Source organism: Myotis lucifugus, unplaced genomic scaffold (assembly GCF_000147115.1).
Source record: "Myotis lucifugus unplaced genomic scaffold, Myoluc2.0 scaffold_28, whole genome shotgun sequence".
Lineage (NCBI taxonomy): Eukaryota > Metazoa > Chordata > Mammalia > Chiroptera > Vespertilionidae > Myotis > Myotis lucifugus.
Window position 1 is genome coordinate 5,418,857 of NW_005871076.1, and position 22,688 is coordinate 5,441,544.

Sequence of the window (22,688 nt, forward strand, 5' to 3'; positions counted from 1 at the left end):
GCACATGGTTTTCAGTTTCATTCCCAGCCCCCGGTCAGGGGGACGTTTGCAGAAATTAACCAATAAATATTCTCTCTCTCTCTCTCTCTCTCTCTCTCTCTCTCCCTCCTCCTCCCCCCCCCCCCAGGTCCCTTTCACACTCTCTAAAAATCAAAGGAAAAAATATCATCTGGTGAGGATTAACAACAACAAAGAAAGTACAGGAACACTCATATATCCTTTAGAATATATTGCTATCATTTTACCCCATTTGCTTTATCATTTATTCTCTCTTTCTCTTTCTTTACACACGCACACATTTTTCTGAACTATCACAGTTCTTAATCCCTAAATACTTCAGCATGTATTTCTAAAAATTGGGCCTTGATCCATAGTTCTTAACTTCATACGTTCACATTGGTTAAAACTTTCATCTGATTTACTGTTCATATTCCAAATATTTTAGTTAATGAAATAATGGCCGTTATAGGGTTTCCCCCTTCCAGTACAGGTTCAATTTTAGGGTCAGGTATTGCATTTAGTTGTCATGTCTCTTGAGCCACCTTAAATTTGGAATATTTCCTAGTCTTTCTTTGTCTTTCTTTACCCCAATTGATTTTATTTTATTTTTTAAAATTGATTTCAGAGAGGAAGGGAGAGAGAGAGAGAAACATCAATGATGAGAGAGAATCATTGATTGGCTGCCTCCTGCACACCCCCAACTGGGAATCAAGTCCACAACCTGGGCATGTGCCCTTGGCTGGAATTGAACCTGGGACCCTTTAGTCCGCAGGCCAGTGCTCTATCCAATGAGCCAAACCGGCTAGGGCTTACCCCAATTTTTTAATGTTTCTATCTCTCTTTCCTCTCTGAAACCAATAAAAATATATTTAATAAAATAAAATAATAAGCTCTTGGATAGAAAATGTAGGTGTTAAGAGGAGGTTATGGTAGTGCATGTCAGAGATGATGGTGACTTATCTAAATGATAAAGCAGATGGTAGCAGTGGAGATAGGAAGAAGGAAGGATTTGCAATATATTTTGCAGGTAGAGTTGACAAGACTTGGATGAGATGTGGGTGGTAAGGGAAATAGTAGATTCAATGTCTTGTAGGATTTTGGTTTAAGCAACTAGTTAGAGGGCAGTGCAATTTACCAAAATGGTGAAGAACAGTTTGGAGATGGCATTGGAAATTAAGGTTATATTTTGAGAATGTTAAATTTGAGATAACTGTTAGACTTCCAAGTGGAGATGTCAGCTAGGCAATAGGATATGTGATTCTGGAGTTCAGGAAGGAGGTAGATGTAGTAGATATGAGGGATTAATCAGCTCTTAGATATATTTAAATCCATGAGATTACCTAGGGAGTGAGGATAGATGGGGGGAAGAAGGGGTCTCTGTACTGAACTTGGGGAATACCAACAATTTGAGGTTGATCACAGGAGGATGAGCCAGAAGAGGAGACTTTAAAAGAATGACCAGTGAGATAGGATAAAGATCGATTGTGTGATGTATAGCAGAAACCAAAAGAAGAAAATATTTCAAGAAAAGGAGTGATAAACTATTTTGAATACTGCTGAGAGATGTAGGAAGATGAGGACAGGGATGAATATTGAATTTGGTAACAGAAGTCTGGTGACCTTGACTAGAGTAGTTTAAATGAAATGGTGTGGATAGAAACCCAGTGGGAGTGGGTTGAGAGAACAGCAGATAAGAAAGTGGAGATAGGTACCATATAGACAACCGATTCAGGAAGTTTTGCTAAGAATGTAGGACAATAGGTGATATGGGGTCAAAGAAGTTTTTTTAAATGGATGATATTAAAGCACATTTATCTACTGATAGGTATGAGTCAATAGACAGGGAAAAATTAAAGGATGTAGCAGAAGGAAAAGATAATTGAGTGAGTCCTTCAAAAGGAAAGAAAGAATGGGATCTGGAACCCAATTGAAAGTGTTGGCTTTTGATAGAAGCAGAAACAGTATTTCCAGTGTAACAGAGGGAAGGCAGAGTGTGAGTACAGGCATGGGATGGTGGGTATATTGGTAGTGGGAAGAAGGAGGAATACTTGTTAGATTTTTTTTCTTTCTTCTACCATAGCATAGTTTATTCATTAAAACAAAATATATCCCTAACATTACGTATAAGGTGCATGAGGGAAGTAAGTTATATAGTCTCTAGATAGTCTTGCCTAAGATACCCTTTCAGTTCTACTGTGGCTTAACAAACTACACCCAAACTAAGTGGCTTAAAACAACAATTTATTATTTTTCACCATTCTATGGATTGCCTAGTTCTTCTGCCTCATGTGGTATTGGCTGAGGTGCTGAGAAGGCCAAAATGGCCTCACTCTAACAGATGGTGCTGCCTACTAGCTGGAAGCTCAGCTGGGCTGTCAGCCAGGGACCTTGCCTTTCCTCCATTTGGGCCTTTCCACGCAGATGCTCAGGCTTCCTCACAACATGGTGGTCTCAAGGGAGAAGGACTTCTTACTTATTGGACAGCTGAGATGTTTGGAGGGGATTGAGTATTAGGGTAGTTTCAGCTTTGGGGATCACATTTTACAACGTACCCATATAGTCTCTAGCTGGGAAACCATACCCATATTTTGTCTTGCTAATTAAAACTGTATGATGCCCTGGCTGGTGTGGCTCAGTTGGTTGTCAGTCATACCACACACCAAAAGGTCATCAGTTTGATTCCCGGTCAGGTTACATCCCCAGGTTGTGGGTTCAGTCCTGGACCGTATGGGAGGCAACCAATCAATGTTTCTCTCTCATATCAAGGTTTCTCTCTCTCTCTAAAATCAATAAAAACATATTTTTTTAAAATATAAAAAATAAAATGCTCTGCTTCTTACAGATTTTGGTTAAAAAACTGTATGATAAGAATTCTTTTAAAAATATATTTTATTGATTTCAGAGAGGAAGGGAGAGAGAGAGAGAGAGAGAGAGAGAGAGAGAGAGAGAGGAGAGATTGAAACATCAATGATAAAAGAGAATCATCAATTGGCTGCCTCCTGCACGCCCCCCACTGGGGATGGAGCCCACAACTCTGGTATGTGCCCTGACCATGAATCGAACCTCAACCTCCTGGTTCATAGGTTGACACTCAACCACTGAGCCACACCAGCCAGGCAAGAATTTTGAACAATAACAACAATAACAGCTGTGATTTTTTTCTTACACCTAGAAAATGAGCAAAACTTCATTTCACCTTTCGTGACTGGAATTTCTTTTTTCAGGTAGAAAACTCTCACCTCTCACCAAGAATCCTCTTATTTTTCTGAGCACATGGCATATTTATCCTGAGTGCAAAATATTTAAGTACTATTTCCCGCCCCATGCTAGTTATAGCACTTTTCTAACGCACTGTCAAATACAAAAATGGGAGCATTGAAAGAATGATTGTACACAGGGGAAATGAAGAACTCTTGCTTCTGACTCTATGGATACAAGCACAGTCAATGTGAAATTATACTCACAGTTTTGTGTTCCCGAGAGAATGGAGAAAAGGAAACCTGAAAAATTGGTATGTTCATGAGTAAGAAACTGGAGTCAGTAAAATATGAAAGATATATAAACAAATAAAATACTGATAGATTTTTTTTTTAAATGTAACTTCTGGGGGAAAAGCCATGTGGCCCTTACTACTATATATATAGTCGTTCATTTTTTAAAAGTTGCATTGTAAGCATTATAATTCATTTTAAGAGACTTCTGTATTCCCCAGGATTTATATCACAAAATTGCAAGCTAAAAAATATCTGAAACTAAATATAAAGTTCCATTGGGAAATGTCTTTTTGGTGAGGACGTGGTTGATAGGGGAACCAATCCATGTGATTTTGTCAACATTGTATTATACTTGTACCCTTGTGTCTACTAGAAATTATATCTCCTTTTTGGAAAACTTTATATTTTCCATGGCTTCTGTATTGTATACCATTTTGCCTACTTTTAATCACAACCTCCCCTTTCCAGACCATGGGAATTTCCTTCATATTTGAAGCTCCCAATGACTCCCTACAATGATGGAAATCATCCATATTTTCACTGCTTAAAACAGCAGCCTCTAGTCACATGTGGTGATTGAGCACTTGAAATGTGGCTAGTGCAAATGAGGAACAGAATTTTAAATTTTATTTTGTTTTAATTGCTTACAATTAAAATTTAAATAGTTACATATGAATAATAGCGCAGCAGCCTGATGTCTCACTTGTAGCTCACTAGAATTCTGCTCATCTCCTTTTCTCTAGAATTTGAAAAAACTGAACTTCAATATCCTAATTCACTAATGGGTATTGCCCTACCATACAGTTTTTATGTGTAGCAATTTGATTAATGTCTGTCTCCCTCATTGGAACACAAGTTCCTTAGGGGCAAGGTGTGGTTGGTTGTTTTCTCACTTTTTTATTACGTCCAGCACCTAGTCCAGTATCTGAAACATAATAGCTACTCAATTAATATATGAGTACATGAATGAATTTAAAAGTATTCATATGTTTTCGGTATAAATGAGAATGTCACTATTCTCTCTCTCTCCCTCTCTCTCTGCCTGTATATGTGACTGTGTGTGTGTGTGTGTGTGTGTGTGTGTGAGAGAGAGAGAGAGAGAGAGAGAGAGAGAGAGAGAAGAATCTAAAGATGTGGAGAGAAGACCAAGACCAAGTTATTAAAGCGAAATCAAGTTGACTGTAGAATACTTTGGAATCAAAACATTGGCTTTATTAATCATAAGATTTCTTAAGCATTTACCATATGCCAGACAGTATCTTAAGTACTTTATGTAAAGTATGTTATGTACTCCTCACAAGATGACCCTATGGAATAAGTATTATTATTGTCACCATGTTTCATATGGCATGGAGGACAAGAGGAGTAACCTACCCAAGGCCGTACAGCTAGTACCTAGTACAGCAAGCATTCAAATCCACACAACCTGACTTCAGAGCCTACCTTCTTAACCGAAATGCTGCTTTTTTTTTTATTGTGTCCATTTAGTGACAGAGGCCTTGTGACCTCAAGTGTCTGCATTAGGCTTTTGTCTAAATGTAAGCTTCAGTAAACCAGTGTATGCTGGAGATTTAGACCTCTTTCCAACGGTGCACGTAGACAAGGTGGGAATAGTGGGTCCAAGGATAATATGTTATAAAAATCAGCAAAGGATTCCTTTCCTCAAAAAGCCAAACAAAAATTTTACCTCTAGGATTTTTTTTTTGCCTTGTACATAATAAAGGTAAAATAAAACCTTTTCTTTAATAAACAAAACACAAAATAATCAACCCCCCTCCTCTAAATCTCTGGTATAGTAAGAAAGATTAATGAGCCCTAGCTGGGTTTGCTCAGTGGATAGAGCCTTGGCCTGTGGACTGAAGGGTCGAGGGTTTGATTCCGGTCAAGGGCATATGCCTGGGTTGTGGGCTTGATCCCCAGTAGGGGTTGTGTAGGAGGCAGCTGATCAATGATTGTCTCTCATCATTGATGTTTCTATCTCTCTCTCCCTCTGCCTTCCTCTCTGAAATCAATAAAAATATATTTAAAAAAAGAAAGATTAATGAAAGCTAAGTGTTACAGTCTTACTGTGAATTAGCTAGTTTTGTTCAACTTTCCCTGCTTTCCCTCTCCCCTCCCCTCATCTCTATCACGTTTATAGCTCCACAGAGAGTCCATAGTTGATATCCCTATTTAATTGTTTCATGTACGGATATCTTATCTTCCTGTGTTAATTATACTCTGCTTGCCTGCCCTCATCTATCCCCACCCCCCAGATTCACTCTCCACCCTTTCTGCTCTGAATCCTGGAGCACTCACCTCCGTGGGTTACATCACTGTGTTCCCTCACCCTCTAACTTCCAATAGGTTCAGCAGAAGCTTGACACAGGTGTAGAAGGAAGAGCAGGAAGAAAGAGAGATTGATGCTTTTCTTCTTTGTCCTTCCCCCCCACTTTGGTGCCATGCTCTTGCAATAGCTGCCTGACAGCCCCATGATGCCGTGGCTCCAGCACTCACTGGGATCTGTACTGCTTTCTTCGCCTTGCCCTTCTTTGTCTAGGGACTGAAGTTTTGACAAACTCTTGTTAGTCCCCGGGTGTCTCTACATACTTGTTTCCTTGAACTCTGCTCACATCCTTGTAAATAGTCCCTTTAGTAAATTATTTTCAGGAAATTGTTTTCATTAGGCTCCTGCCTTGATATATTTTCCTTCTAGCAGTCTTTTAAATTTCTTAAAGGCATGGAAGTGGCCGATACTTCCAAATAGATATAAAATTAAATAGGCCTCAGGTAGATTGTCCCACAAATTGGATGGGGAGATTTTATTGCTCTGTTTCCAACACTGTTCAGGGGAAAGAGACTCTGAATGTGGCAGACACTTGTCCCTATTATGTATATCAGAGATAATTCATTGGGCTTGTTTTGCCTCTTGAATGAAATGACCGCAAGTTTATTCATTCCCTTTGCCCTAGGACTGTGATCACAAGCAATCTTGTGATTACTAAATTGGTTTTCTAGTTAACTTGATCCAAAGAAAGGGATACCTTGGAGGTGGACACCAACATTCCTGAAAAAGTATAGACTTATATTCATCAAATTGGCATTTTTAAAGAAAGAAAAAGAATAGTTTCTCATATCATACTACCCCCCCGCTTTTTTTTCCTTTCTGGATTGCATTTCTACTATGTACCTTTTTTGGTACTGTTTGCAAATATTTCAGTTTTATTAAAATTCACATAGTTACTGGACAATTATTTACATAAAGTAGTATATATATAGCTATCTATATATCTATTTCTTATATGGCTTCAGTCTTGTGTTAAGATGAAAGTTTCTGTTATGCTATAAATTAATCTGTATCTCTATTCTGATATTGTATTCATTCTCTGTCTTTCTTCCTGTTATAATAGAAGAATCATTTTTCAGCCCCTCTCTCTAAACTCCTTTTGCCCATTCTCTATTTTTTTTTAAAAAATATGTTTTTATTGATTTTAGAGAGAGAGGGAAAGAGAGAAACATTTATGTGAGTGAGAAGCATTGATCAGTTGCCTCCCTTACACACCCAACTGGGGATTGAATCCAAAACCTTCAAACTGGTGACCTATTGGTGACCAAATGAGTCACACCAGCCAGGGCCTCTCTTGTCTTTTGAAGGGCTTCCCTCTTCATTTATCTCTTTTCTCCCACAATACTTCCTTCCTTCTCATTGAACATTCCCATTAGCATACAAGCATGCTCTAGCATCTCCGGTTTGGGTAAAAACCCTCCCTTGACCACGTCCACCTCCAACTAGTACTTCTTTTGTCTTTTCTTCAGCACAGCAAAACTTTTTTTTTAATTCAACAAATATTTATTGAGTGTCTATTATGAGCTAGATATTGTTCCAGATACTTGGGACACAGCAGAGAACAAAACGAAGGTCCCTGCCCTCATGGAGCTTACAGTCCAGTGTTTATGACCACTTTGCCTGAATGCTGTCCGTGACCCTGGGCAAATCTCTTCTCAGCTATACAATGCAGGAAAAAGCAGGCCTGGCTCAGACATGGATAACAGGTCTGATGCACTGTAGATGCCAAACAGATACTACCTCCAACCCACTACCCAGAGAGTAGATCAGGCTGGAAGTTGACTTTTAATAATAAAATACAGGGAGGGCAGAGGGAGTGCAGCAGGTGGTGTGGTGTGCTGCCACACCAGGGTCTGCACTGGCTGCACAAACTGTTGCTGCTGCTGCTGCTGCTGCTTCTTGGTGGCTGCCTTGCTGGCAAGGTCCTTGGCCTTCTCTGTAGCTGCCAGTGCCGTCTCCTTTGCCTTCTCCTTGGCTTCCTTGGCTGTCTCAACAAGGGTTTTGGAAGGGGCCTCACCTTGCAGCTTGGCCAAGATGTATTCAAAACCCTTCATTGACTTGGTTACATTGCTTTTGAACTGGGCGAGACCAAATTCCTGGACAGCTCTGGAGACGCCTAATAAGCTAGAGGAGACCCAAGCTTCCCGGTGGATTTCGGTCCAGCTGCTGTTATCAGAGTTCACACAGTGAACACATCGTTCCTCCACCACCATCAGCCGGGCGTGGTTGATGTTCCAAGTGAAGGTGGTCATGGTCTGGTTCTGTGGGTCCACAATAGAATCCTCCAGAATGTACACTGAATGAGCAGCATTGGCAGGGAATAGTCGCTGGGCCCAGCGGGGCATCTTGTTGGTCTTGGTCAGGAGTCTCCGGGACAGGAGCTTCTGGTCAGGGGTTACCTCCCGGTGCACTATGTCTTCCGTCAAGACATGTGTGCTATAGGGATTCGGGTACCGCTGCCAGAAGGCAGCGAACACTTGGTCCCAGGAACTCCGGAGCAGGCTGTGGCCCAGGAAATACTTCACCATTGTCCTGGCCGGGCGGGGTCAGCACCCGAGCAGCATCAGGGGTGCAGAGCCTGGAGGCCAGGCCAGGGGCCAGGCACCAGCTCAGTCACTGCCCCACTGCACCCCAACAGCAGCCACCGCCATGGAGTTGGGCCACCCGCCACTTCCGGCACAGCACAGCAAAACCTTTTAGAGAAGTTGTTTATACTGGCTGTCGCCACTTCCTTACCTTACAATGGCTCCATTCTGGCCTCCTTCCAGGAAGCTATCATTCTACTGAAGCAACTTTAGTCAAGATCATCAGTGACCTACATGTTGCTGAATTTTATTGCTCTTTCTCATCTTACTCAGCCTCTTTTAAACATTGAACACAGTTGACCAGTTTCTCGCTCTCTCTCTCTCTCTCTCTCTTTTTTTTTTGCTGGCAGCTGGTCCTCACCCTGGAGGGGCACAACTCCTATTAAGGATTTTGTTATTGTCAAGATTACAAAGACAGAGGACAACCAGGCACATTGAAGTTATGAGTAGTTAGTGGTATCACATCTCATCTGCAATAGCAAGGGCTGTCTTCTCAGGAAAGGAATTTTAAAGACATTGTCCAGCCAAGGCCCACACCTGGCCCTCCTCTTAATCTCAGCCAGATTGCAAGGCAGGTATGAAACAGGTATGCTTATAGTTCAAAAACCAAGATACAGAATTTTGGTAGTGCTGATTCTTGAAGTAGTTTTTCTTTTTTTCTCTGGGAGCCAACTGATGGATGTTTCTCTCTCTCCCATCAATGTTTCTCTCTCTCTTTCTCCCTTTCTCTTCACCAGTCTCTTTTTAAAATGCTTTCTTTTCTTGGCTTCCACAATACCATTTTCTCAGTCTCCTTTCCTGACTCCTCCTCCTTTATTCAATCTGTAAATGTTGGGTTGATCCAAGGTTAAGTTCTAGACTTGCACCGTACATGAGTAGCTGTTGAGTACTTGAAATGTGCTTAGTCTGCAATGAGATATGCTATAAGCATAAAATAAACTCTGAATTTCAAAGACTTAGTTTCAAAAAAAGGATATAAGCCCTGGTTAGTGTAGCTCAATTGGTTGGGCATTGTCCTATGCACCAAAAGGTTGTTGGTTCAATTCCTGGACAGGTCACATGTCCAGGTTGCAGGCTCGATTCCTGGTAGAAGGCATGTAGGAGGCAGCCAATCGATGTTTCACTCTCACATTGATGTTTCTCTCTCTTTCTCCCTCTCCCTTTCTCTCTCTCTCAAAATCAATAAAATATAGTTTAAAAAGAATAGAAAATATCTCATTAAAATTTTCATATGATTATATTTTGAAATAATATTTGGATATATTGTATTATTAAAATTCATTCCATCTGTTTCTTTTACCCTTTTTAAAAATATATTTTTATTGATTTCAGAGAGGAAAGGAGAGGGAGAGAGAGATAGAAACATCAATGATGAGAGAGAATCATTGATCAGCTGCCTCCTGCATGCCCCACACTGGGGATTGAGCCTATAACCTGGGCATGTGCCCTGACCAGGAATCGAATTGTGACCTCCTGGTTCATAGGTCAATGCTCAACCACTGAGCCATGCCAGCTAGGCTTCTTTTTACCTTTTTGATGTGGCTACTAGAAAATTCACAATTACATATATGGCTCACATATATTTCTATTGGACAGTGCTGTTCTAGATCCTCTTTCTTATCAACTTTCTCTTTTCATCATCTTATCTAGTTTCATAGTTTTAAATATCATCTATATGTTGACTCCCAAATTTAGACCTCTAACTCTGACCTCTCCTTTGAAGTCTAGATTTACATCTCCAGCTGGTACTTAAATTTCCATTTACAGGTATCTCAGTATTAGCATGTCAAAAATGGAATTTCCTATAACCCCTAGCCTCATTATGTTACTAAGTTTTCCATTTCAGTGAATGGTTTCATCATCTGTCCAGTTGCTCAAATAAAAAATTGAGTCATCGTTGATCACTCTACTTCCTTTACCCACTTGATCCAATCTTGGTTGGTTAGTTCCATCTTCAAATTATACCTTGAATTCTACCCATTCTTCTTCCTCTCCAGTGCCACTACCTCAGTCTAAGCCACTGTCACCTCCTGCCCAGACTACTATAACAGCTTCCTAACTGCTCTCTTTGCTTCCACTTTTGTACCAGGAGAGGGTGGGGATGGGGGGAGGGGAGGGGAGAGAAACACATCCATAGATTGGTTGCCTCCTGAACCCACCACTTCAGGGGCCAGGGATGGAACCTTCAACTAAGGTATGTGCCCTTGACAGGGAATTGAACCTTCAGTGCCAGGGTGGACACTCTAACCACTGAGAACACCGGCCAAGGCTGATCTCTTTTAAATATAAACCAGACCTTAATCATTCTTCTACTTAAATCCTCCAGTGACTTCCCATTGTATTTGGAATACAATCCAAACTTGCCATAGCTTGCAAGGCTCAGCATAAATCTGATCTTTACTTATCTCCCTAATCCCATTCCATGCCAATCTTTCCCCTTGTTATAACAATCTCCAACCTCACTGTCCTTTTTTCCATATTTTGATGTCTAGTTTGATATTGCTTCAGGCCCTCTCTTGGAATTCTTTTCTCTGCCTCAAATGTTCTGCTACCAGATTTGTTTGGCTAACTCCTCTTCATCCTTCAGACCTCAGCTCAAATATTGCCTCCTTAGAGAGACCATCCTTGTCAGTGTCATTCTGTCCTAGTCACTTTCAATCTAATCATACACATGCTTCCTTCCTTTCTCTTACTGAAATGTTGTATGTATTCATTTCCTTTTTTGTGTCTGCCTTTAAGAGTGTAAGCTCTTCAAGAGGGAGACCTCATGTGTCTTACTTGCTCTTGCATTCTCAGCATCTGGTATAAAAAGCTTGGTCCAGAGTAGGCACTAAAAATAGTTTTAGAGTGATAAACCGCAAAATAAATATAAATCAAATGGATTCTTTAAAAGAAAGAATGAATAAAACTATTTTTGGAATAAATAACTTCATTTTGGAATGTCTTAGAAACTAAGGCATTGAGGACCTAGTATTTGCAGAGCTCTCATGTTTTCTGCTCTCATAATCGGGAGAGCTGAGAGGACAGTGAGACACTGAGTCTGAGAGGCAAATGGGAGAGATGATATTAATGGGGGAAAAAAGTATTGAGGGTGAGTGAGAGGTCCAGGGCAGGCACTAGCTCAACTAGTAATAGCTCCCAACTCTAATTTTGCCTAGATTTTAGCTCTAGCAGGAACCATGACTTTTATTTCTTTAGCATCTGTGTCAGTATGCATAGTAGGTTTTCAAGAAATTCTTTTTTGTTGAATGAATATATTTATGAATTGTAAAAACAAATGCAGGAAAAGGAAAGTCTTAAAATTTTTTGACTGTGGCTGATAGTGTAAGTGTCTAGGAAGCAAATGAAAAAGAATGCACATAAACTAGAAATTATGAGATAGAAACAAGATTGAATTGGATACACAAAGAGAGAGAAGGGAGAGGAGACTGTGAGAAGAGAGAGGAGAGAGAGGAGGGTTTAGGAATAAGAGAATAATTTCTTCTTCTTGTCCTGCTTCACGCCCCCAGAGTTGAATCAACCTCAAAGTTCCTGTTGACCTCAGGAGAGGATTCCAAATACACAAATCAGGAAAACAGAGGCAGGAAAGTCTTTAAATGTTAGACACCAAAAATCCAGCTTGAGGACATCTCATTTTTTTCTCAATCCAAATCAGATATGCTATGACATGTTAAAGGAAACTGATGATGGCATGAAGCATGAGTGTGTTATCTGATTGTGATACTCAGGACAGATCTGTCTATGTCCAGATTGTACTTCTGCTGCTGTCTATTTTCGGGAGCTTCTGGATTTGTATCTAAAAGTGATATCTGGAAAAGAGATAACAATTTGTGCTCACATAGCACTTTTCATCCAAAGGTCTCAAAGCCCTTTACAAAGAAATAAGTATTATTATCCCAGATGGAACAACTCAGACAGAGGGGCTGCTGCCCTTTTCAGGCAGTGGAAGTGGGAGCTCTTGGACTCCTGACATAGCTGTAGGCCATAAATTATTGAATCAGGTCCTCTCTTAATTGGGAGCTGGGACTACCAGTGATGTGACTTTTTTTTTTTTTAAATCTAAAGTAGGACATCAGGTTCTACCCTTAAGAATTTCAGCATGTGTTCAAAACCTTTGAAAATGGGTAGTTTTAAAACTGCTGAATTTGGAGTAGGTATGGCTACTGAAACTAAGAAAATTGGTTATTCTAGTCAGACTAATAATAGCTAAGATGTGCCAAGCATTATTCTAAGTGGGCTATATATGTTATTTTATTTAAGACTCACAACAATTTTAATAAAGTAGGAACTATGATCGCTTTACTCATTTTATTCAGTTGAGCAAACCAAGACAGAAAGTGAAGTAATTAGGCCAAATATCACTTATGCAAGTGGCAGAACTGGAATTCAGAGGTAGGCAGTTTGAGTCCACTGCCCACACTCAGCCAGTTACTCTGTGTCAGGTACTGTGGAGCATTTTGCATGAATTATCTCACTGAATCCTCACAAAACCCTAAGAGCTAGGGCTATTACCCAGTTGTATTGGAGAAGGAAACTAAGGCTTACAAAGGTGAAGTGACTTGCCCCAGCCCACATTCCAGTAGGGGTAGAGCCAGGATTTTAAAATGCAGACAAAAGAGCACTAGTGCTGTGTGACCCTGAGCAAATAAAATAATCTCTATGGTCTCTATGTCTTCCTCTGTGAAAGGAGGGCATCGGGCCACAGTGATGCTAAAGTCCTTCCCAGTGCTAATATTCTCAGATTCTCAATATCTGTTTTCTACCTAGTGCCTTGCTTGAAAAATCCTTGGAGGAAAAGAAATTAACCACACAGAACCTGAGAGTGACTCTGGAAGCCAAATTTAGAAAACAGACCTCAAAAGGAGAAAAAATAAGTTTGCAAAATGTCTTTCTTCAGAAAATGAGACTGTCCTGCAAAGTGTTTGGCTTGATTTGTGAGACTCTTTGACCACAGAAAGGCCTTACACATCTCCCTAATGAGTCAGTTCTCCTGGATGTAGTCAGTCATGTAACCGGGTTCACTGGCCATTTCTGGCCACTGAATTGGCTGAAGCTGGAGGAAGTCCATCTTGTGTAGGAGGGATCTGGGAGAAGAAGCCAAGCTTTTTATGTGGGTGTTCTATCTTGAATTCAGAATGTCTATACCATTCTGTCTACTTCTGTTTTTGTTCTCAGTGATTATTACATAGTGACATAGCCCACTGCTACCATGAACCACTTTTTTTCACAAACTTGTGGGGAACCATAGTGGGTAGTGAACAGGTCTGGCTTCCATTTCTCTGTGTGGTTCTGTTCAAAAGTGTGAGCTTGATCCAAAGAAAACAAAATCATTATCTTGAAGAGATTTCTATACTCCCATGTTTATCACAACGTTATTCACAATAGTCAAGGTATGGAAAGAACTTAAGTGTCCATCAGTAGATGAATGGGTAATAATGGATGTGATTATATATATATATATAATATATATATATAATATATATATAATATATATTATATATATATATTATATATGTATATATATAATATATATATACATATATAATATATATATATATATATAATATACATGATGGAGAGAGACAAATACTGCATGGTATCATTATATGTGGAACCTAAAAAAAAAAAGTCATAGAAACAGAGACTAGATTGATTGGTGGTTACCAGGATTTGGGAAGTGGGAGAAGGGGGAGAGGTTGGTAAAAGGATACAAATTTTCAGTTATAAAATGAATAAGCTCTTAAGATCTAAAGTATAACATATAGTGACTATAGTTGATAATGATCCTATATAATAAAAGCCTAATATGCTAAGTGTCCGGTCATCCGGTTGTCCGTTCAACCAATCAAAGCATAATATGCTAATGTATGCTAAGGCTGCTCAACTGCTCGCTATGACTTACACTGACCATCAGGGGGCAGATGCTCCAACCAGTAGAGTAGCTTGCTGCTGGGGTCCGGCCGATCGGGACTGAGCGAGACAGGCTGGACATGCCCTGGAGCCCTCCCGCAGTCCCTCCCCAGCTGACCAACTTCCTGCATCCCTCCCCAGTGCACAAAATTCATGCACTCAGTGGGAGTCCCTCGGCCTGGCCTGTGCCCTCTTGCAATCTGGGACCCCTCAGGGGATGTCAGAGAGCCGGTTTCGGCCTGATGGTGGAATGACTGGTTGCTATGATGCGCACTGACCACCAGGGGGCAGATGCTTAATGCAGGAGCTGCCCCCTGGTGGTCAGTGCGCTCCCATAGGGGGAGCACTGCTGAGCCAGAAGTTGGGCTCACAGTTGGCTAGCACAGTGGCGATGGCGGGAGCCTCTCCCACCTCCATGGCAGCGCTAAGAATGTCCAACATCCCCCAAGGGGTCCCAGATTGGAGAGGGTGCAGGCTGGGCTGAGGGGACCCCCTCCCCCATGCATGAATTTCATGCATCGGGCCTCTAGTCTAATCTAATAAAAGAGAAACATGCAAATTGACCGTACCATCTGCTACACCCACAAGCCACGCCTACCAGCCAATCAGGAGCAAATATGCAAATTAACCCAACTAAGATGGCAGTGGCCATGGAGCTGGAGCATTGCCCCCGGCAATGGAGGAAGCCAAGCTTCCCGCCTGCCCTGCTGGCCCTGCACTCCGCTCAAGGCTACAAAGTTTCAATTATAGAAGTTAAATAAATCCCAGATACCTGCTTCCAGCCCTTGGCTGTGGCCAGCCTGAAAACGGCCATCAGCCCCTCACTCAGGCTGGCCAAACCCCCATGGGGTGAGGGTCCCCACTGGGGGGCTTGACCAGCCTGCAAACAGCCATCAGCCCCTCACCCAGGCTGGCCAGGCACCCCAGTGGGGGACCCCCACCCTGAAGGGGGTGTGGCCAGCCTGAAAACGGCCCTCAGCCCCTCACCCAGGCTGGCCACACCCTCATGGGGTGAGGGTCCCCGCTGGGGGGCTGATAGCCCGAGTCCTAGAGACAACTGCTTTTCCCACAAATTTTTTTGCACTAGGCCTCTAGTATATATATAAACGCCTAAGTGGCCAGACAATTGGTAGCTATGATGCACACTGACCACTAAGGGGCAGATGCTCAATGCACAGGCATGGAAACATGGAACAGATTGATGAATCTCAGAGGGAAGTAGGGAGAGGGGAGGGCAGGAAGAGATTAACCAAAGATCTTATATGCATACTAGAGGTCTCTCGGCCTGGCCTGCACCCTGTCGCAATCTGTGACCCCTCAGGGGATGTTGGAGAGCCGGTTTTGGCCCGATCCCTGCAGGCCATGCCGAGTGACCCCATCAGTGCACGAATCCTTGTGCACCGGGACTCTAGTATTATATAATTGAAATTTGCTAAGAGAGTAGAACTTAAGTGTCCACACACACACACACACACACACACACACACACACAAAGGTAAATATATGAGGTGATGGGTGTGTTAATTAACCCAATTGTAGGAATCCTTTCATAATGTATGTCAAATTATCACCTTGTACACCTTAAATATATTACATGTTCACTTCTGCAGCACATATACTAAAATTGGAACAATATAAAGAAAATTAGCATGGCCCCTGCACGAGGATGACAGGCAAATTTGTGAAGTGTTCCATATTTTGTGCAATGTCCCAGAGGGCATCCTTGCACTCTTTGATTAGCTCAGAAGAAAGATGAGTCAAAGCACAATGTGTGGCACTCAGTAGCAAAATCATGACTTTTCACCATAAAAATATTTATGTAAGCTGCAATCTGTGAAATGAAAACAAAGCTGAGTTGTACCTAGGTTATTTGTGCTAATGTGTTAACTTGCATTTCTTTCATAAACCTTAGACATTCTGAAATAGACTTATTTAAAAATAAATTACAATTTTGTCAATCAAACCTCAATAAGGCTAGACTAATGAAAATGAATAAGTAATAGAGAGGTAAACCTCAAAAGTGTGAGCTTGAGTTTATGATAAATCAGTTTAGTGTTCTTTGGAAAGTCATTTAAATTCTCTCAGCGTCTCAATTTTCTCCACCTTTTTGTAAAATGGTGCTTATACCAGTTGCTCTCTAGTGCTGCAAATTTCAAATAGTCTGATGTTGGTGAAAGTAGTTTGGAGAGATTAGAGACCTCTCAGATGACAATGCAAGAGAGGCTGAGAGATGCCTCTCATTCAGAGACTTGCTGGTGCACAAAGTAAGCATTTCAACAATGGGCAAGCCTAAATGGGAACCCCAATTCTGTCATTTGGGCAAGTTATTAAACTTCCAGAAGTCTCTTAAATTTGTAAAATGCAATGTCATTGAGTAATGGAAATATAGACACAATAGGCCACTAATATATGGTAGCTATTACTATTTTTATTATCAATTATTGAATTTATGATGAAGAGTTAGCAGGTTCAGAATATCAAGCTTTATTTTCTAAGACATGCATATTAATTCACTTTATCCTCAGGAAAAAGTCAATATACAATTAGGCTGTCCTAGGAAACCAAATACCCTGCTTGTTTATACTAAATGCCTGAGGCTAATTCTGGAAACTTGTCCTCGTACGCATTACACCTCGAGGAAAACTGGACAGGCACCTTTCTTCCCTTTAGAAGTCTCTGCCTAAGTCCCCACCTTCTGTAGGGATAGTGGTTTTGGGATTTCAAAAGTAACTTTTGCATGCTCTAGAAGATAAACTTATAGTGAAATAATTCCCAACCTTTTAAGCATTAGAATCTTATTTTTTTTACATATATTTTTTATTGATTTCAGAGAGGAAGATAGAGGGAGAGAGAGTTAGAAACATCAATGATGAGAGGGAATCATTGATCAGCTGTCTCCTGCACGCCCCCTATTGGGGATCAAGCCTGCAACCTGGGCATGTGCACTAAACCAGAATCAAACCTGGGACCCTTCAGTTCACAGGCTGACACTTCATCCACTGAGCCAAACCTGCTAGGCCAGAATCTTTTTTTAAGGTAAGAAAAATTTTAAGGAATCCCTTGAAAATAGTTTTACTTTTTAAAGTCGCTTTCCCCCCCTTTCTTTTAAGTAGCTTATGATTGAGAAAATACATGATAAAGATTAAGCAACACAAAAAAATTAAGCAACAGTAAAAGTTTAGAGGACCCCCTCTTTAAAATTTTTTTGAATAGGTAGTATATGAACTTGATATAAATTCACAAGTTATAAAAGGGAGTACCATGAAAAGTATCCTTCTTGTACCCCATTCCTCAGTCACACAGTACCCTTTCCAGAGCCAACTATTGTTTTAATTACTGCTGTCTTTTCAAAGGTAATCTATGCTCTGCAAATATTTATATATTTATATATGTTTAAAAAAGACAAAAATGGTAGCATATCTTGACACTCTTCTTCACCTTGATTCAGTCTTCTTCATCCTAGACAGTCTTGTTATACTTTAAAATGGAAAAAAAAGAGAGAGAATGATTTTTGTTTTTTTTGTTTGTTTGTTTTTGGTAAATCATCACCCGAAGATATTTTTCCCATTGCCTATTTTAGAGAGAGTGGGAGGGAGGAAGAGAGAGAGAGAGAGAGAGAGAGAGAGAGAGAGAGAGAGAAAGAGAGACACATCAATTGGTATGGGACCTTGATTGTGAATCAACCCCTCAGTGGGCAGGCTGATGCTCAAAACCTGCTAGGGCAAAAATATGTGTTTTTTAAAAATCCTCCCCCCCAAGGATATTTTTCTATTGTTTTTAGAGAGAGTAGAAGGGAGAAGGGAGGGGAGAGAGAGAGAGAGAAACATCAATGTGAGACACATTGATCTGTTGCCTCCTGCACATGCCCAGACTGGGGCTGGGCATTGAACCTGCAATCCAGGTATGTGCCCTTGACCGGGTATCGATCCTGTGACCTTTTGGTGTGAGGGCTAATGCTCTAACCACTTAACTACTTTGGCCAAGGCAAGAATATATATGTATTTTTATTCCCCCCAGTGGTATCTACTAATGAAAAGTTGCATTGCATTTTCATTACAAATAATTTTTTAAATTGATTTCAGAGAGAGGGGTGGAGAGAGATAGAGAGGGAGGGAGAGAGAGAGAGGTTTTGTTTCCACTTATTTATGCATTCATTGGTTGATTCTTGTAGGGGCCCTAATAGGGGATTGAACCCACAACTGTGACATATTGGGCTGACACTCTAACCAACTGAGCTACCCAGACAGGGCTGCATTACATTTTTAAACATACAGATAGTCTTAGTGTGCAATAACTACACACCACTTAGATTCTCAGCTCTTAGATTGAAAATCACTGGTATAAGTAAAATATCAATAATATTCAACCTTAATTTTGGTCCTTCCTCTGCACCAGGCATTGTTCTAGCACTCTACACTTATCTCACATAATCTACATCCTTCAAATCCTTTCCCTCTCAGTTTAAATGTTATCTCCTCATTGTAGCCTTCCCTTATCCAAGTAGACCTACCCTCTTCCCTTTCTATTATTCCCTATCATTTCATCCTGTTTATTTCCTTCAGGACACGTATCACCCTAAGTAATTTAGTTACCTATTCATCTACTTGTTTACTGCTGTCTTCCCAACTAGAGTATGAACTTTGAGAGCAGACAGTGTCAATTTGGTTCACTGCAGTCTTACCCAGTGACCAGCACTGTGCTTGGCACAGAGGGGCCATTCTATTGGATAGTCGTTGAATATGTACATAATGAGCAAAAAACCCAACTTTATGTAGTAGACCCTCTTATTACCTCCACTATATGGGTGAGGAAACAGGCCTGGAGAGTGAAGTAGACTCATTCCAACGTTAGTAAGTTAAAAAAAATTGGATTGAAGCTTAGCTCTGCTTGACCCCAGAGCACAAGGTCTTCCCCACTATTTTGGTCTCAGAAACAGAAGATTGAGTACAGTCTTGGCTGTGTGTGATCTTGACTAAGTCCCTTTTTCTCCCTGGGACTATTTCTTCCACTAAAAACTGAGAGGGTGGAGTTAGTGGTCTTCTTTATAGCGATGTACAAGATCTGTGATCTATGAAATGAAAAGGGGGACAATGAAGGGGCCAACAAGATGGGCTGTGCCTTTAAAAGAGCTGATTTTCAGTTCACTAAAGATTTGCTCCTCATTATTCTATGCCAGGAACCGTGTTGGATGTCCCTTTGGATAGGAATCCAAAGACTAATAGGACATAGTCCCCACTGTTAAGATGACTGTTCTGATGGGTCTAATGCAGCCTGGCTAACAACAGTTGCTTAAAGTACAGTATAAGTCTGATGCTTAACGTATAGTGTGCTTGAAGTACAGTTGCTTAAAAGTAAAGTACAGTTGCTTAAAGTACAGTATGAGGCACATGGTAACATGGAAGAGGAAGAATTAGTCTCATCATGTATGTATATGGGAATAGAAGGGAGGGGTGAGATATAATGCTGAGCTGAGCCTTGGGGAAAAAATAGTTTTCTACATGGACACAGGCGATAGAGTGGTGAAAGCCTGGGGCGGGGGGGGGGGGGGATAGAAGGGGTCAATGGGGGGGAAGAAGGGGACATATGTAATACTTTCAACAATAAAGATTTAATTGCCCGGCTGGTGTGGCTCACTGGTTGAGCATCAACCTATGAACCAGGAGGTCACGGGTTCATTTCCCAGTCAGGGCACATGCATGGGTTGCAGGCTCAATCCCAGTGTGGGATGTGCAGGAGGCAGCGGATCAATGATTCTCTCTCATCATTGATGTTTCTGTCTCTCTCCCTCTCCCTTCTTCTCTGAAATTAAAAAAAAAAATTTTTTTTTAAAGATTTAATTTTAAAAAGGAAAAAAAGAATAGTTTTCTAGGTGAACAAGATGGTGGTGAGACTTCCTGGACATGAGACATTACGTGCAGAAGCACACCAAGAAACAGTGCAGTGTGCTGAGGGTTGTTAGGGTAAGTGTTTGGCTTTCAGAGTGTGGATCTGGTTAGGTTGAGAGAGCCCATGAAGAGTCATGCTGAAGAGCTTGGACTTAATTCCTGAGAGCAGAGGCATTAGCATATCATGTTTACATTCTGGCAGTAATGTAATAATTCTGGCAGCAGATGATGGAGGAGGGTGATGAGGTGAGGTGTAGAAACTGGTTAAGAGGCTTTGCAGTAGTCCAGGTGAGGGATGGTGAGCACCTGGACCTACAGTATTCATGGCAGAGTTGGAGAGAAGCTATATAAATGGCAGACATTTTAAAATGCAGAGCCAAAGGATTTGGTGATTGATTAGATGAGGGAAAATAAGACAAGAATAAATGATTTATTGGAATAGATTGGGTTGCCAAGTATAAAAAGGTGCCATTAATAATTACAGGGAATTTGGAGTGGGGTGGGAGATAATGCTGCTGGCTTTGGGCATGCTCAGTTTGAGGACTTACACAGCCAGGAGGAAGGGTCCTTCCTTTCCAGAATGACAGTCCTAGCCTAAGTCAGACATCCTTGGGCCAGTCTCCTGAAATAAAAGTCTCCAAAACCTCACTGGAGTTCCTGAGCTGAACATCCTTCAAGCATATAAGCTGCGTATTGAAAACTTCCTGGACCCTTACTGATAGGAAGAGAATAGATCGTGGACTTGCTTTTTAAAATCAGATACTGACTCCAGTGGAGCAAACTCTCCTGCCTCTTATAAGCACCACACTTTAAAAATAAGCCAGCTCTGGCTCTCAGGTTGGCTCCAGGAAGCCCCCATCTCCTTAGGGAGCGGCCTTTTAAAAGATGGAGTTGCAGCCCTGGTCAGTGTGGTTAAGTGGTTAGAGCGTCGACGGGTGCACTGAAGTATGGTAGATTCAATTCCCAGTCAAGGGCACGTATCTGGGTTGCAGGTTCATCCCAGACTCCGTGACTAGGGGTGAGTGTGGGAGGCAACCAATCCATGTATCTCTCACATCGATGTTTCTCTCTCTCTCTCTCTTTCTCTCTCTCTCTCTCCCTCCCAACCCTTACACTCTCTCTAAAAATCAATGGAAAAAAATATCCTCGGGTGGGGATTAACAACAACAAAAAGATGAGGTTGCAGCCTGGCCCCCCTGGTAGCTGGAGAGAACCCAGATCTTGGGGGGCTGGACCCTCTCCCAACCACTAATCCTGGTATGGTGTTCTCAATGCCAAAACAAGACCCCATGTAGCCCCAACTCTTTGCAAAAGACGGGACTGAGATCCCCAGCACTCACCTGGCGGTGGCAGGGCCTAGCACATGGGCTCGATGAGGGGCCGTCCTTTAGGGTCCTCCCAGGGAAGGGGACAACCCAGGAGGCGGGAGGCTACAGCCGGTGGCCAAAGGCAGGGGAACGCCCTGTTTCCCACTCCCCAAGTTCATAGGAGGGTGGCAGAATCCGTTATCTCTACTCCGCCCCCTCTTCACGCACTACTCCACTGTCACGCCGATAAATCCCAGGAGCAAAGGGTAGCACGATCCTTCCCGCGCCCCTGCGGGCCCAGAAACTGGGCGCTAAAGCAGTGCAGTCCCCAGCTTTCCCTGCAGAAGCCGCGCTCCTCGCTTGGTCCGGAGGTAGAGGGGGCGCGAGAGAGCAAGTGGGCGGGTGTCCCATCCTCCGCATCCTCCTCCAGGTCCTGGCGCGCAGGGTGGGAGCGCTGCGCCGCTCCGCGCTGCGCACCGCGGCCCGCTTGCCGCCTGCCCCTTGCCCAGCTGGGCCACGTCCCCGGGCTGCGGGTGGAGGGCTACGAGGCACTAACGTTACGCTGTTTCCGGTTTTTCAGCAGGCTCTGTTTCCCCTCCCAAGGCGGCGGCTGAGCGGCGGAGCCCCCCAAATGGCCTGGCCAGATGCGGCAGGTTTGCTGCTCAGCGCTGCCGCCGCCGCCACTGGAGAAGGCTCCGTGCAGCAGCTACAGCGACAGCAGCAGCAACAGCAGCAGCAAGAGGAGCAGCAGCAGCAGCGAGAGCAGCAGCAGGAGCAGCAGCAGCAGCAGCCACAGCAGCATCTCCCGTCCCGCTGCGCCCCCAGAGCCGCGGCCGCCGCAACAGCCGCAGCCCCGCAGCCCCGCAGCCCGGAGAGCCGCCGCCCGCTCGCGAGCCGCAGCCGCCGGCGGCATGAGGCGCGACCCGGCCCCCGGCTTCTCCATGCTGCTCTTCGGTGTGTCGCTTGCCTGCTACTCGCCTAGCCTCAAGTCGGTGCAGGACCAGGCGTACAAGGCACCCGTGGTGGTGGAGGGCAAGGTACAGGGGCTGGCGCCGGCCGGCGGATCCAGCTCCAACAGCACCCGTGAGCCGCCCGCCTCGGGTCGAGTGGCGCTGGTGAAGGTGCTGGACAAGTGGCCGCTCCGGAGCGGGGGGCTGCAGCGCGAGCAGGTGATCAGCGTG

At 42.7% G+C, this 22,688-nt stretch overlaps 1 protein-coding gene, 1 non-coding gene and 1 pseudogene across 3 annotated transcripts in view; 2 read left to right on the forward strand and 1 right to left on the reverse strand.

Moving 5' to 3' along the window:
- Window positions 1-3,392: 3,392 nt before the first annotated feature.
- The window catches only part of NRG2 (neuregulin 2), a 183,285-nt gene continuing 163,989 nt past the window's right edge, over window positions 3,393-22,688 (forward strand). Inside the window, exons 1-3 of the mRNA XM_023752166.1 lie at window positions 3,393-3,511; window positions 22,088-22,392; window positions 22,490-22,676. Coding sequence (XP_023607934.1) covers window positions 3,428-3,511; window positions 22,088-22,392; window positions 22,490-22,676 — 576 coding nt within the window. The 5' untranslated portion in view covers window positions 3,393-3,427. The remainder of the gene's footprint in view (window positions 3,512-22,087; window positions 22,393-22,489; window positions 22,677-22,688) is intronic.
- LOC102417684 lies at window positions 7,542-8,397 on the reverse strand (annotated as a pseudogene). Its single transcript, XR_002828652.1, has one exon. The product of XR_002828652.1 is annotated as a PRELI domain-containing protein 1, mitochondrial pseudogene (transcript).
- On the forward strand, window positions 15,912-16,016 carry LOC111825490. Its single transcript, XR_002828675.1, has one exon. It is a non-coding gene; the product is annotated as a U6 spliceosomal RNA (small nuclear RNA).